Source organism: Natrix helvetica, assembly GCF_964273705.1.
Source record: "Natrix helvetica genome assembly, chromosome: 1".
Lineage (NCBI taxonomy): Eukaryota > Metazoa > Chordata > Lepidosauria > Squamata > Natricidae > Natrix > Natrix helvetica.
In genome coordinates this window covers 72883761-72899724 of record NC_138548.1, presented here as the reverse complement: position 1 = coordinate 72899724, position 15964 = coordinate 72883761, and the positions used below count along the sequence as shown (strand labels likewise).

Sequence of the window (15964 nt, the reverse complement as noted above, 5' to 3'; positions counted from 1 at the left end):
GCCCTCTTTTTGAATACACCGGCGGAAATATTGCCGCCGGGCAAAACGAGATGGCGCGGGCTCGTAATGTTGCTTGAGGCGAGCCAGGAGTTCGTCCCAGGGCAGCGAATTGGCAGGATCAGGAGCAGCGAGAGCCCTTGCAGTGGCGAACATCTCCGCCCCGCAGTAATTCAGGAAGATACCGCGCTTTCGTTCCTGGGAGAGGCTGACGAGATCGTGGGCTATGAGGAAGCACTCGAATCTCTCGAGAAAAGCTTCCCAAGCCTCAGCCTCTGGCCGGAACGGCGAAAAGGCAGCGTTAGAAGCCATTGGAGGCACGGTGTAGGGTTCCACGTCGCCCGTCCTCGTCGCCAGTGTTGTAGCCTCGAATGAGGAGACGGAGACGTGTGTAAAGTCAACGAATTTATTTTAACAAGAACTGACAGGAACACCAACTAGTCGTCTGACAGCTATTTATATCAGAAGCTGTCAGACGACGAACCAATTGGAACAAGGGATTTCTCCCGCCGGCTGGCCGGTGCGCCTGGGCCAATCAGAGGAGCCCTACTCTCGACTGCCCTCTGCTGGCCAGGCTCACCGGTATACAACAAGAAGCTCCAGCCGCAGCCTGTGAAAGATTCCAGGAGCTTCCACCAAGCAGAGCTGCGGAGCAAACAGATCCGTCCGACCTTTCCAAGGAAACCCCTCCTACTGAACTGTGCAGGTCAGGCAGAGCTGCCCAAAAGCCCGACTACTTGTGTGACTACGTAACAAGTAGGATTGTTCCATCCAAGAGGGGAGGGGTGTTAGATACTTATTCTAACTACAGTGGTTTCCACCAAGGTCCTCTGTTCCAGCGGAAACAGAGGTTTAATCCTATTGGTCAAAGGGTCTGACAGCTATAAAAGGGCTGCTGTCAGACTCAATCTTCGCTGGATTGTTCTCACTTGTTGTACTTAATAAAGAGCTGTTGTTACCGTTAAGCCTGTGTGTGCCTATCCATTACCCAGTCTAACAAGTAGCCTGATGACTAACGTACCTCGTAGATGGCAAAACCAATTGTGAGGAGATTGGCTCCCAGTTTGCGCTCTTTTCTCCTGTTTTTCTGCATCAGTGCCACCAGGAAGCTGCATATCACCTCAGCATCTTCTGGATCATCATCTTCTTCCAGGAGTTTCAAACGATATTGGGGATTGGTCCAAAAAGTGTCTGCAAATGGTGTCCCCAATTTAAATTACATTTTAGTTTCCTACAATTTTTTTTGACAGATTCTATAAGATGGATACAGTGCCACTAGATATGCTGTAAGAAAATCTCAACAGCCTGAAGGATTAGGCTCAAGAAGACTTGTTGAAATACTTAAGGCAGAGTTTCTCCACCTTGGCAACTTTCAGATTTATGGACTTCAACTCCCAGAATTCCTCAGTCAGCCTTGAGTTGCCAAGAATGGGAACTACTGCTCTAAAAAACTCTATAAGTCTGTTGAACTATAAGCTGTTTTGAATCAGGGATGAGATTCAGCCGGTTCGCACCAGTTCGGGTAAAGCGGATGTTAATTTTGCATCAGGTTTGCTCAACCAGTTGTTGCAAGGATCGGCTGGTCCGGCCCACCCAACCCCACCCCTTCCAGGACACAGCCTGTTCATCATGCCAGATAAGTGCAGGGCTCTGGGAGGGCGAAAAATGGGCCTTCCAGAAGTCCAGAAATGGGCCTGTTCTGGCCTTCAGAAGGCCTCTGGAGTCTGGGGGAGGCCGTTTTCACCCTCCTGGAGGTTCAAGAAAAGCCTCCACAGCCTGGGGAGGGCGAAAAACAAGCTTACCAGAAGTATTAGAAGTCAGAAAACGGGACTGTTTCTGACCTCTGGAGCCTGGGGAGGCCATTTTCACCCTCCTGGGGACTCGAGAAAAGTCTCCAGAGCTTGGGGAGGGTGAAAACGCCCCCCCCCCCCATGGTGCAAAGGCTGAGCAGGCCACGCCACCATGCCATGGCCACCCAGCAACAGCGCAGAGAATTGGGTGCTAACATTTTTCAATCCTACCCCTGTTTTTAATTGCTATCAATGAAATATATTTTAGATTTAAAATAATCTAAATTTCAAGGCCACACTTGGAATACTGCATCCAGTTTTAGTTGCCATGATGTAGAAAAGATGTGGAGACTCTAGAAAGAGTGCAGAGAACAGCAACAAAGATGATTAGAGGACTGGAGGCTAAAACATATAAAGAACAGTTGCTGGAATTGGGTATATCTAGTTTGATGAAAAGAAGAACTAGGGATGACATGATAGCAGTGTTCCAATATCTCAGGGGCTGCCCCAAAGAAGAGGGAGTCAAGTTATTTTCCAAAACACCTGAGTGTAGGACAAGAAGCAATGGGTGGAAATTAATCAAGGAGAGAAGCAACATAGCACTAAGGAGGAATTTCCTGACAGTTACAACAATTAACCAGTGGAACAACTTGCCTCCAGAAGTTGTAAATGCTCCAAAACTGGATTTTTAAAGAAGATATTGGATAACATTTGTCTGAAATGGTATAGGGTTAGGGTTAGGGTTCCTGCCTAAGCAGGGGGTTGGACTAGAAGATCTCCAAGGTCCCTTCCAACTCTGTTATTCTATTCTATTCTATTCTATTCTATTCTATTCTATTCTATTCTATTCTATATAGAAATGTATAAAAATTATACATTTAAAAATGCCTATCTCTAATAACATTTTAGGAGCAAATTTAGAATAGGTAGAACCCTACAGTATTTAGGAGGACCTAATATTAATGGTTTGCCCAAAGCTTGACCTAGACAACCTCTTTAGAAAAATGCGTGGCTGAAGTATGGTCTTTTTCAGTTGAATCTACGCAACTGTATTTGTATTTTTTTCCCATTTCTTCTTCTACATCTTCGTTATCAATAATTAACCTAATTAATTATTAATCTAAGGGAGGCTTTTCTGCATGAGGTCTGGCTACACTATAGCAATGTGACCAATTAAAGAAATGCCCTTTTTATCTATTTGCCCCCTTCATCATGTTGATTGATTATACCAGTGCTTTTCGGCCTCAGCAACTTTAAGAAGCATGTTGGCTGGGGAATTCTGGCAGATGAAGTCCACACCTCATAAAGTTGCTGAGGCTGAGGAGCACTGGATTATACCTGTATAGCCATCCATGAACACAACATGGATTTCCTACCCACTATTCAAAGCACTGTGCAAGAGGAAGGCACCATTTTAGAAGAGGCATTCTGTCAGTGCTTCAAAGGAGTCCAGAAAAAGTACTTTCAAAAGTACTTCCCCCCCTCTTCGTTGTGTTTAGAGAAGAGAATTAGAAGGGACCTTTCTGAGATGTTTCCTGCCCTCCCTCCCTCATTTAGACTTAGATTTATCAGACAGTTGTCTAGGCTGCTGGTTCTTCCTTCTGTGTCCCAAGGTTATCCTCCCTGCATGTTACACATTCTCTTTTGTGTTTGAGAAGACAGCAGTCTTCCAATATTTGAGGGGCTGCCACAGAGAGGAAGGAGGGCAAGCTATTTTCCAAAGCACCCAAAGACCAGTCAAGGAATAATGGAAGGAAACTGACCAAGGAGAGATTCAACCTAAAACTAAGGAGAAATGTCCTGACAGTGAGAACAAACAACCCATGGAACCGCTTGCCTTCAAAAGTTGTGGGAGCTTCATTACTGGAAGCTTTCAAGAAGAGACTGGACTGCCATCTGTCAGAAATAGTGTAGGATCTCCTGCTTGGGCAGGGGGTTGGATTAGATGACTTACACGGTCCCTTCCAACTCTGTTAATCTGTTAAAAAAACTGTTCTGCAATGACTACCACAATTCAGCTTTTTAAAAAGATTGGTATAGAAATAATTATTCACAGCAAAACCTGCTTATATTCTCCATTCAATTCAAGCAATTGAATTAACCAAAGTATCCCTAAGACTTTATTTACCTGGATAGTTACGACAGCCACCTGCAGTGCTGCCTCGCACCCATTGTCCTTCCGTGACGGAAACTGTCCATGTGTGAAGCTTATCAGCCTCAAGGGTATCGGGGGTGAGATTACAAATCTCCAACTTTGTGAAATATCTCAGAAAATCTTGGAATGATATCCTGCAAAGTGGGAAACAAGGACACTACCAATGTCGCAAGACAGCAACAACATGGTTCCCTTCATATGATTGCTGCAAGTACACTCAGGTTAGGATGTCAAAAGCAAAAATGAAAGGATTCTTCAGAAAGAAATGCATCTTTTTTTAAAAAGACAAAGAAACTCGAGTATTTACCAAAACTCGCCATCCTCCGCAATTTTATGTTGCAAGCGGACCTTCTCGGCATTGTCAATGTCATTCCATTCATCTGAGCTGCAAGAAAAGGAAGAACCTTTTTCATCTGATAAACATGGAGTTACTTCTTCAATCATAAAGCAGAAAGAGGTTTTTCAGTTCATAATCTATGAACAAAGTTTATCTTTTATTCATTTAGTAAATACTGAATTTAGTTAAACTGCTTCTTTTCTACTTCATTAACTGCAAATTCAAATTGTTTTTCCTTACCTACAATTATACCACTGACTAAAATATTACAAATTATCATCCTTTTAAATTTAATAGTCTCAATTCTTTTAGCTTCTCCTGGATTTTTCTCTGGAAAAAAAAGACTCCTACTTCCATGTTTGTTTTCAGGCCACTTGTGATCCCCCCCCCCCTTTTTGTCTGAGTCTCTCTGTCTCTGTCTCTGTCTCTGTCTCTGTCTCTGTCTCTCTCTCTCTCTGTCTCTCTCTGTCTCTCTCTCTCTCTCTCTCTCTGTGTGTGTTTGTATGTATATGTCTTAAGCTTTAAGCTGCTCAGAATTGCGTGGAGCTATTCTGACTAAATTGTATCTCTCTATGTATGCATCAATAAATAATCACTTGAACTGTAAAAACTGGTTTCAGTTTTCATTCTGCAACCCAAATACTTAGGGGTGAAATTTCTCTTAATGAAGTTTACTTACACAAGCCTCAGTTGATTACACAAAAATTATGCTTCCCATGGAATCTATATCAGACAGCGTGCTCTCTTAGATAAGAAAAATATTGAAGGGCTAAATATGTGTATACACACAAACACATAACATACTTCTGCTTTATTTAACTATATATATATTATTGAATCACTGAATTAAGAATTTGCAATATGTATATACTTGATCCTGCCATCCTTATCATATTTAAAATAATTGTCAAGCTTTGTTAAAGAACAGTCTTAAAAAATAAGGTGGACAAAGGAAAAAAACATTTAATTTCTGACTTTACATCAAACCAGGAGCAAGTTGCTAATGTTTCTGAGCAAACTAAGGAATGCAAGTTTATAAAGTGAAATTAAGTTCTGTTATTCAATGGCTTCCAAGAAGATTAGTTTTTACTTACCTATCACTCCAAGCTCCATTCCATTCTACTTGTCCCCAGGGATTTCTGAGCCGCACCAGTTTTATCTTCTCCCCTTTAAGTGCTGCCTTGATTATAGGAAAGGGAAGAAACACATAATTAGAAATACCCTGAAATATCATAGCATATAACTCCTTACAGATTCTGGCCTGTGGCATGCAGGGGTAAACATCTGGTCAGTCAGCTAAATCAGCCAAATCAACCTGGAAGTAATAGATATCACAGCCAAACCAAATGTATATATTAGTGAAATTTCCTTATTTTTTCCAAGGTTGTTTATGTTTCACCAATAGTCATAAGCATCAATTCCTTTTTTTAATAATGAAATTGCTTGGTACAAAATCTTGTATAGGAAGACAAAAATTTGTTAATCGATGTCAGGCTTGTTGATTAAGAAATAGAATTCCATACTCACGTCTTCTACACCTGTGACTGAATATGCATGGCCTGTGACCAGTCCATTAGTCATGCGCCTTTCATACAACAATGGAATGATTGTCTGTTAAAAGCAGAAAAAGATTGTAGGGATCATTATAGGACCTATATAAGGCCAACAGTTTATTTCTTGGTCAGATGGGCTCACAACATCTAATTCTGGGTTTAATTATCACCTACAAAACTATTTATCATAGAATCAAGAACTGGAGAAGTGGAAGGGCGAGCATCTTCATCTCCAATGCTTTGTTACTGTTGGAGACTAAGCATCACAGTTGACAGGAGGAATGGAGAATTAGTCTGGAGTCATTATGTAAGTTCAAGAGGAAAAGATCTGAACCCCCCTCTTGAATGCCATTGGACTTTATATAGGACTTGATAATGCCTGTGCACTCTAGTTTCACTGGGGAAACCATAGAAAAATGCCCCAATAGAGTATAATTTAAAAACCAAGTGGTTGTCTGCTAATTATTATTGAGTAGATAATTCCAACTTCATTAATTGTAATATTCTAAAATTCCAGTGCTACAACTTGAACCTAATGCAAATCTTTCAGGAGATGCAGTTGGCAAAGATGGCATAAAAACGACATAGTTCTTACTGGCAATACATTTGAGTAATTCATACCCGGGTTGTTCTGTCTTCTGTTTCTTCAGTTGACTCATTCAAAAATTCAAAAGTCACCTTCTGCAACTTTTGGGCAATGAATTGTCCAATATCAGTTGTAGGGACACTTCCATAAATAAATCCTGAACTGTCCTATCATAGAAAAATAGAAAGGAAAAATAGGAAAATATTCTGAAAAATAAGGCAGTGATATAGCAAAATGCTGAATAATAACTGAATAATATTATTATTGAATAAACTGTACCTTTATCAACAATGCCTAGCAACATAAAATCTCTTTAATTTAATTTTTATATGTTGTTGAACATTCAAGCAGAATATCCAGAATATATATTTTATGAGTATTGTTTTTAACGTATTGCTGAATATTTATGTAGAGTATTTAAATGAATGCAATGGCACCATACTTGTGATGGTGAACCTATGACACGCGTGCCACAGGTGGCATACAGTGCCCTCTCTATGAAAATGTGAGCTGTCGCCCCAGTTCAGCTCTGCTGCACATGCATGCACGCCCCCTGCTGGCCAGCTGATCTTTGGGTCTTTGCTGCGCATGCGCGGGGGGCAGGGCATGTGCAGGGGGCACACACACATTGCATTTGGGGGGTTTGGGAGCACGTCCATGCCGCACTTTGGGCACTTGGTCCGGAAAAGGTTAGCCATCACTGCACTATAAGATCAAATAAGGCACATATCTGAAATCCACCTAATAGAAGGCACAAACATCCCATCAGAATAGATGGAGATGTTTGTTTACATCTTTAATGAAGTTCCAAAGATTTAATTATAAATCTTTTCTTTTTCATCTGGCCCTGAAAAAACCCTCTCTTCTTAAATCTCAGTACTACTCCATTTTAGACTTCTATAGAAGGAAAAGCTGACATCCTATGGAAAGACTTGAAGGAAGCATGGGAATGCCGATGAGGATGTCAGATTGGGCAACCATTTGTCTTAAACGGTATAGGATTTTCTTCTTGAGCAGAGGGTTGGACAAGAAGACCTCCAAGGTCCCTTTCCACTCTGTTATTATGTTATTCTGTCTCTTTCCCTCTGTTCCTCCCCCACTTGCAGATGTGATCTTTTGCTCTGCTTCCTTAAGGGAACAACGCTCTACTGTGGAGAGATGGAGCAAACACATGTGTAAATCTTTTTGTTCACATCTCATTAGAGCCAATCCTCTTGAAAGCAAGAGAAGAGGAATATATTGAACACAAGACTGTTCACTTTTAAGGTGAACAAAACTGGGAAACCTGTTGAGAACCTGTCCTTGGGCAAGGAGAGGATTGAGGAGGAGAAGCACTCAAAGCATAGACCCAGTATAAAAGCCCTGACTTCCTGACCAATTACAGATGATCTGTAAAGCTGGGCAGCCATCTCTGAGCCCCTTCACCCACTTGCTTGTCTTTGCTTATCTTAAAAAGAAACCTCTTCGATCTCTCTGAATCCAGTCCCTCCTGAAAGACTAGACTTGACACCTGGAATAGGTTCTTCTATTCAATGAAACTTTCAGTTATAGGCCCAAGGAGAATGCCTGTGATATCTGGTCACCTTACATCCAGGATGGCGAACCTATGGCACACATGCCAGAAGAAGTGGTATGCGGAGTCATCTCTCCAGGCACGCCAGCCATTGCCCGTTGCTCTTCCAGTTTCTGGTGAGCATGAACACACTGGCCAGCTGGTCTTCATGTGTGCAGGAGTGCCGGAAACTGGAAGGGCAATTCTGGTGTGTATGGGCACACCGGGAATGTATGAGGCACACATATGCGCACTGGCCAGCTGATCTTCATGCATGCATGGATGCCAGAAACTGGAGGACCAGGTGACCAGCGCACATAAGCATGACCGAAACCGGAATCTCAGCTTCCCGGCGCGAACCGGTGTGCCGGGGCACTGCTCTTTCAGTTTCCGGCACTTCTGGTTTCTGGTGCTCCCCCCTGCACGCGCTCCCATTTTGGCACTTCCTGTGTTACACTCTCAAGACTCATTCAATGCCCAGCTATTGCCTTGATTTTGTTATCCTGTATTTGCACACAAGATGAGCCAAGACTTATTACAAATGTATTGCCCAAATTGTACCTCAATGGAGCAAGCCATAAGTGATCCTCTCTCAATGGCATGCTTCATGATTTTATATGTATCTTTGGGAGCATCCTTTATCTCATAGAATTCTGTCACTCCTCCTGTGAAATCCTCCATGGCCTCTGTAGTGTTGCCTCCTTTTAATGCTTCATAGGACCCGTGAAGCCTGAAAAGGGACACAGAGAAAGTTAAATGTTAGTCTCCATCCATTTGTATGTAGATCAGCTTTATCTCCAGACGGCAAAAGATGACGCCACAAGAAGAGCTAGCTTCCTTCATAGATATTTTTACTTATTAGCCTTAACCATAAATAGATTTATTTGGATTTGATTAATGTGTTCTATGAAGCTAGTCACTGCAGATTATGAGCCATAGTTTATTACTTATTGTCAGACACATGATGCAAAAGCATAGATCTCTGGGAAAGATGGAAGGAAAGGAGAGGATGGCCAGCAGCATGAACTTGCCTACAGGAGCAATGAGTACATCATTAGAAGGACCAGGAGATCATCCAGGAGAAAATCTGTCTATGTGGTCATTGGGAATCCACTTGATGGCACATAATCATCATTATCAATATCTAACTACAATAATTGTGTAGAAATCATGACTCAAACTAATTAATCTGATGGAAACAATATGCAATTTGGCCAAGAAGCAAAGCACCCATTTTGTTTTATTGTGCAAAGTTATGTAGTGTAAGAAAATGCAGTATTGGCACAAACAATGGGACCGATGAATCCCAAGAAAAAATAGAATTAACTTTATTGTCATCACTTGGCACCATGTTATTTGTGAAAACTGCTACTGTATTATATCTACATGCTTTAATCTCAGCACAAACAATAAACGGTATGTCATAGGAAAGGACTGAATGGACAAAACCTCTTTACTTTGCATAAGCTTTTTCCAGTAATGCACTCCAGAATTCATTCTGCTGGGAGGATTTAGTGAACACCAGATGTTTTCCATATGTTGGTAAACGATCATCGATAATAACTTCCACCCAACTTCCATAACGCCAGAACTGGAAGATTTGAGGAAAACAAATTAGAATTCACCACGGTAAGAAATAGATGTCACTTATGACCAAAGGCTGGTTTATACACTATAAAAGGGACTAGGTTACATTGTTTTGTGATCCTATTCATAATAGGAAAATACATTGTCATCGGAAGACATTCATGACTGATTTTCTTCTATCTGGAACTCGTCAGACATACATTACACTACATGGCTCAAACTCTCTATCAGAAATTGAATTCTTGAACCTTTGCATTTTAGATGACAATTTACATTGCTTTGACTTTACCAACTATCCAGATAGGAATGCTTAGTGGTTGCGAGGAGGCCTACACCCTATACCAGTGGTGGCTAACCTTTTTGTCCTTGTGTGCCGAAATTGCATGCACGTACATGACAGCACACACACACGTGTGTTCACAATGCAATGTATCCCACCCCCTGCGCATGAGCGTATGCCCCCCGCTGCCCCCCTCCTCGTGCATGCCTGCAACCCCCACCCGCAATCCTCCCACATACATGCGACCCCTCATACCCCATTTTGGGACTAGCATTTCTCTCTGAAGACTCCTGGGACCAAAAATGGGCTGCAGCATGAGCGCCGCATCCCCCCCACACTACCCCTGCCCCCGTGCATGTGCACATGACCCTCATGCATACGTGCGCATCTCCTGCATGAGCTTGCTGGCAGGAGGCAAGCGCTCATTCACACTGGAGCTCAGTTGGGCGATGGCTCGCGTGCCTGGAGAGAGGGCTCCTCACGGCTCCTTTAAGTAAACTATCCATTTTCCTTTAAACTACACAGAAGTTACCAATGATGCATATGGGGCACAGGGAGAACATGCATATACTACATTATTCTGACATTAGCAATGTAGTGATTAATATAGGCTTTTCATTTCTGGGTGTACTTCTGAGTTTAGTAATTAGTAAATCATCGTAGAAATGTAGAAAGGAACACCATCCTGGGTCTATTTTACAATATATACCTGGAAGTGAAAAATCCCAGCATAATCTTTTGTGAAGGTTTGACCTTCTGGAATGACCCGAAACAGCAATTTTTCATTCAGGGTCAGACAAGCAATGGCAGCCAGAAACCAACAATCCCCTGAAAGAAAATAAACAGGGTTGGACAAATTCAGTGTCAAAATGAAAAAAAGAATGCAAGCAGCTGAATAATTAGAGTTTACACCAGTAAATCATATTTTTGTTTTTCAGACAAATGCTTACTACATATATTAATTAGACAGTGGTAACTGATAAATTAATTGGATAAACAAAATATTTCAAAACCTAAAGAGCTGCAAAATATATATATATATTTCATACCTAGTTCCCCTTGACAAATGTCAGACCTATTAGCTCCACCAAGAATAAAGCGTGGATTCTCACAGATTTCCTAGATAAAAGAAATACACTGATGAGAAATACACACACACACACACATGCTTCCACTTTGATAATTAAGGATTGCAAAAAAATAATAATTTTCTGCCATTCGTGCAAACTTTTCGATACTTCGTGATTAAAATAGTGCCTCCAATAGGATTCAATTCATACATATTGAAAGGGTTAATAAGCAACAACCTTGAAGTTGTCTAAGCGATAACTCCAAAATGTAGCATTGAGTTGTATAATCAGTTCACAGCAAGACTGAAGCTACATGCAACATTTTCCTGACCGAAGGCTTCAGTTTCTGTATAAGAACATCAGACTTTTTACAAGTACATTGTTTCTCAACCGTAGCAACTTTAAGACATGTGGACTTCAACTTCCAGAATTCCTCAGCCAGCCCAGCCCAGCCAATATAATCACACATCTTAATGTTTCTAGGATTGAGAAACACTGCTGTAGAATACTCGGTTACTATACATTTGTCCATGCATCACATTAGAGGAATAAGTCTTCTGGGTAGATATTTCCCTATAACTTAGCCTATGCCCAGGATGGCAAACCTATGGCACGCGTGCCACAGGTGGCACGGGGAGCCATTTGTCAGGGCACGCGAGGTGTTGCCCTGTCAGCTGGCCAACTGAGTTCAGCCTTTTTAAAATCATTTTTCACCCTCCCAGGCTCCAGAGGCTTTATAGGAGCCTGGGGAGGGCGAAAAGAGCCTCCCCTGCCTCCCCCCACTCCGGAGGCCCTCCGGAGGCTTCAGAAGCTTCCTTAAAGCCCCTGGAGCACAAAAAAATGGCCCTATGGGCAAACTGGAAGTTCGGGAATGGAATTCCAGTTTGCTCGTAGGGTCGGTTTAAGCCCTCAGGTGGCTTCAGGGACCTTCAAGAGGTTTCCCTGAAGCCTAGTCCTCCGGAGGCTTCAGGGAAGCCTCCTGAAGGTCCCTGAAGCCTCCGGTGGGCCTCCGGGGGGTGGGGGAGGCTGTTTTCGCACTCCCCAGGCTCCTATAAAGCCTCTGGACGCTGGGGAGGGCGAAAAAAGCATGCAAAATGGGGGGCGCACCTCTCATGCGTGCATGCGCACTGAAAGGGTCGCATGTTGCATTATGGGTGTGGCACACCCGTGCATGACTCCCCTGCGCTCCCCCCCTTATGGCACACGAGCCAAAAAAGGTTCGCCATCGCTGGCCTATGCCAATGTTTCTCAACCTTGGCAATTTTAAGATGTGTAGATTTTAATTTCTAGAATTCCACAGCCAGCCATTCTGGGAGTTGACAACATATTTTGAAGTTGTCAAGGTTGAGAAACACTGGCCATGGCTATCTACTGGATTTTGCTTCATCCTGTCACCACATTGCCAGCTGTACCGCTTCCTTGCATCTGACTGATGACACAGGACATGTACAAAAGGGGTGGACCTTTCTGCACAACAACATATTGCTAAATTTGAGGTAGCAAGTACACTACCTCAGATTCTTCTTTTCCAGATAGTCTTTTAAAATTATCTATGCTTTCTCACAGTGTCATACTACACAGGGCTGCTTATGGTCCCCCAAAACTTTGTTTGCCACAAAAAAGTGGCTACTAAAAGGTAATTTTTTTAATGATGGAAGTGAGAAATTATGAAATATATGTTAAGTAATCATATTCATGAAATCCAGCTGCTAATTATTATTTTTCTGACCTCGACTTCTTGTCTATGTCTAGGTAATTGACTGTAACTTTGCAACACACAATTCCAAGATCTGTCAAAGATTTCATTCAGATATATTGTATACTGCTGCTTTTCCATTTGAAATAATATTACTTAGATGACTTGCAAATATTAAGCTAATCTTTAGATCAGACAAGAGGCCTACTCACTGATGGTCTTTTCCACTCAAATTTGACTTGGAGCCTGTGACTGAAGAAAAGGGAGCTGTCATTAGCTGGAAAATCTGGATCTTCATAAAGAATCTTCTTTTCAAGGCACTTCTTATGAAGCTCATGAAAGGTTTTCTCCTTGACTTCGGTGATGGGATGGTTGCGGCTGAGGATGGCAGAATAGATCCCTCCTGTTCCAGCACCTGTTTCTGTAGTTGTGGTAGCATGCTGACAGGGAATTGGTTCAGAGCCAGTCTTTTGAACAACAGTGCTACTGATAGTGGACGGCATCTAGATTAAACTGAAGCAAAACTATCAATTAAATTATAACAATTGAAAAAGAAATTAGGACCCGCAAGGAAGTGGAAAAAGAAGAAGAAGAAATGGCGTTGCACAATCTCTTCTGCAGACTGAGTTTTTCCTCTTCCTTTTTTGCAAGACTTCAAACAATTGTAGGACGATTGATGCCATCAAGTTATATAGATGTTATCCTGAGGTTCTCACAACAATTACTCTGTCCTTTCATGTTAAAATCCTCATTTTAGCCGGAAGCAAATTTGTAGAGTAACTTCCATCCCTGGATTCATGTGTGTGAGGGTGGCTGTAGCATGCTTTGTAAAGGTTGCAGTTCTGACAACTAAAAATAAACTCTTAGGAAGCATATTGGCATGCAGCAGGGGACGAAGAAAGTTCCTTTCTCGGGGTTGGATCTTTCAGTAAGATTGAGAGTGCAAGTGCAAGTGCAAATGCCAGGGAGCCTTACACAACTTTTTAACCAGCATTTAGAAGTAAGTAACTCCCTATGCAAAAATTACAGGGTGATGTAACATTATTCTGGCAACAATTCATTTTACAGTGATGCATCCAACATAGAGATGTGCTAAAAGCAAGACAGACCTTTCCAAAAAAGGAATATTCCTTCCTGATAATTTTTCATAAAGAAATGCTTAGCAAGATAAAAATTATGCAAATCTTGAAAGAAAAAAGTAAGAGAGGAAAAGAATAAGTAAGTGGAAAGTGTAATGAAAGAAATAACAATGTGAAGGAGAGGAGAGGAGAAGAGAGGGAAGGAAAGGTTATAAAGAAACAGTTTCCAATTTTATATCAGCTGTTACAAGTACATTTATATTCTACATTCTCCCTATATACCCTCTCTATATAACATAGTTTCCTTATTTCCAGAGTCTTATCATTTATAAACATCAAACCCATACATTCATTTTTTCCAGCAAAAAGTCCATAAGGTGTGTGAACACAATCTACTCCCACATCATCTAGAACTTTATGTCCAAAATATTATAAAGCATTTTTGATTCAGAAAATTGACTTTCAAGAAACTATATGACTCCACAAAACAACTGAGTAGGATCTGGAAGAGAAATGGGACATTCTGGAACATGCATATTATATATGTAATAAAAACAGGCCCAGGAAACAAAGAAGGCAGGGCATCAATTTGCAAGTGTTTGTGTATTCTTGTGGGAATTTGGAGGGAATTACGTTATAGATTTGTGAAGAGGTTGCATTCTACTTGGAGACTTCTGGGAGAAGAAAGTTTCCTGTCTGGAAAGTGTGTTGTGTGTTCAGCCTCTGAATCTGGGTTGGTATGATCAGTTTGTGTATGCAGTTTGTAATCTGGGAGAGAGAAAAAAAGAGATGCATGAATAGTGTGTGTTATGCTGATAATGTGTATCTGCCTGTTCTTTTTATTTTGATGCTTTGGGTGCTACTTTATGTTCTGTCCCGTGATTCCAATGACTATGCAGACACAGGCTTGGCTGTCTGCCATGACTAATTACATAAATAAAGCCACCCCTTAGCTAGGAGCCTAGAAAGTTATCTTCAAGAAACCAAGATTAAACTTAAGGAATGCTTTCTCAACGGCTAGTAAAATGGATTGTTGTTTCCTGCAAAGATTCCCCTCCCGTCGCTCCACCTATAAACTTTTTGGGAGGGGCCACAACCTTAGCTAGCTGTCCCTACTTCCTTCTATGATGCCTTCTCCACAACTGTTCCTTTCTCCTCTCAGCTCTATGCATAAGCACATCAGGGACAACCTCCCTCTGTTCCTCTTCACTGCTCCCTGCCTCAGATGCCACCTGGTGGCCAACAGACCTCTCTAGTTCCTGCTCTGACTCCAAACACCCTCCAGAGTCTTCCTCATCCTCCAGAGCAGTCCCATAATAGTCTGAGCTGTCAGAGTCCACCAATAGCTCAGCCAGCCGCTGCTGGGCCACAACACTTTAAATTTTGGGTTCTAGATGGAGGCGGTCTAGAAAGAGTTGAGTGTGAGTATGTGCCTTGATTTTTATGTCGCCTAACTTTTTAAAGAACTGTAAGCATAAGAAAGGGATGTGGTGGCTTAGTGGCTAAGACGCTGAGCTGGTTGATCAGAAAGGTCAGCAGTTCGTGGTTTGAATCCCTAGCACTGCGTAATGGAGTGAGCTCCTGTTAACTTGTACCAGCTTCTGCCAACCTAGCAGTTCGAAAGCACATAAAAACGCAAGTAGAAAAAATAGGAACCACCTTTGGTGGGAAAGGTAATAGTGTTCCGTGCACCTTTGGCATTTAGTCATGCCAACCATATGACCACGGAGACGTCTTTTGACAGTGCTGGCTCTTCGGCTTTGAAATGGAAATGAGCACCGGCCCCTAAAGATGGGAACGACTAGCACATATGTGCGAGGGGAGCCATGATCTTTTTACCTTTTAAGCATAAGTCGAAACCATATCGCCTTTCTGGGATTTAATAGGAAGTCCTTCATCTGGACTGATGTGGGGGATGTGAGCTCTGAAGAGCTCTGTCTGACAAACCTACTTCAGGGGTCCTTTTTTGGATCAGAACACCCCTGGAGGGGGGGGGGCGAAGAAGGGCAGCGTCTCATCAGACCCAGAGGGTGGCAACAGGTTCCTTGCAGGTTGGAGATTTGCCTTATGAATTGGAGTGGGGGCGACAGCCTGCAATATGGCTGACAAGATGCTGACTTCCAGTCAAAAGCAAATGAACAGGAGGGTGAGGAAGAGATGAAAGACAGGTAAGAAAATTTATCTAACCCATAGCCATAAATCAAACCTGGAAAAAGCAAAGAAATATTGAGAGCATAAATAATATTGATGGTCAGATCGGGATTTTCAAGAAAGAAAGAAAG

General features: G+C 42.1%; 1 protein-coding gene across 2 annotated transcripts in view; it reads right to left on the bottom strand.

The window, feature by feature from the left end:
* The window catches only part of CAPN3 (calpain 3), a 37414-nt gene extending 24025 nt beyond the window's left edge, over positions 1-13389 (bottom strand). For both annotated transcript variants that reach the window (XR_014173855.1, XM_081936106.1), the window contains exons 1-11: positions 12816-13389; positions 10887-10956; positions 10547-10665; positions 9428-9561; positions 8532-8700; positions 6454-6585; positions 5807-5890; positions 5374-5459; positions 4250-4327; positions 3916-4076; positions 1019-1188 (exon numbers count right to left, since the gene is read on the bottom strand). Coding sequence is in view for 1 of the 2 variants with exons in the window: in XM_081936106.1 (XP_081792232.1) it covers positions 1019-1188; positions 3916-4076; positions 4250-4327; positions 5374-5459; positions 5807-5890; positions 6454-6585; positions 8532-8700; positions 9428-9561; positions 10547-10665; positions 10887-10956; positions 12816-13106 (1494 nt within the window). In the remaining variant the exon portion in view is untranslated. The remainder of the gene's footprint in view (positions 1-1018; positions 1189-3915; positions 4077-4249; positions 4328-5373; positions 5460-5806; positions 5891-6453; positions 6586-8531; positions 8701-9427; positions 9562-10546; positions 10666-10886; positions 10957-12815) is intronic.
* Between the last annotated feature and the right edge of the window lie 2575 nt (positions 13390-15964).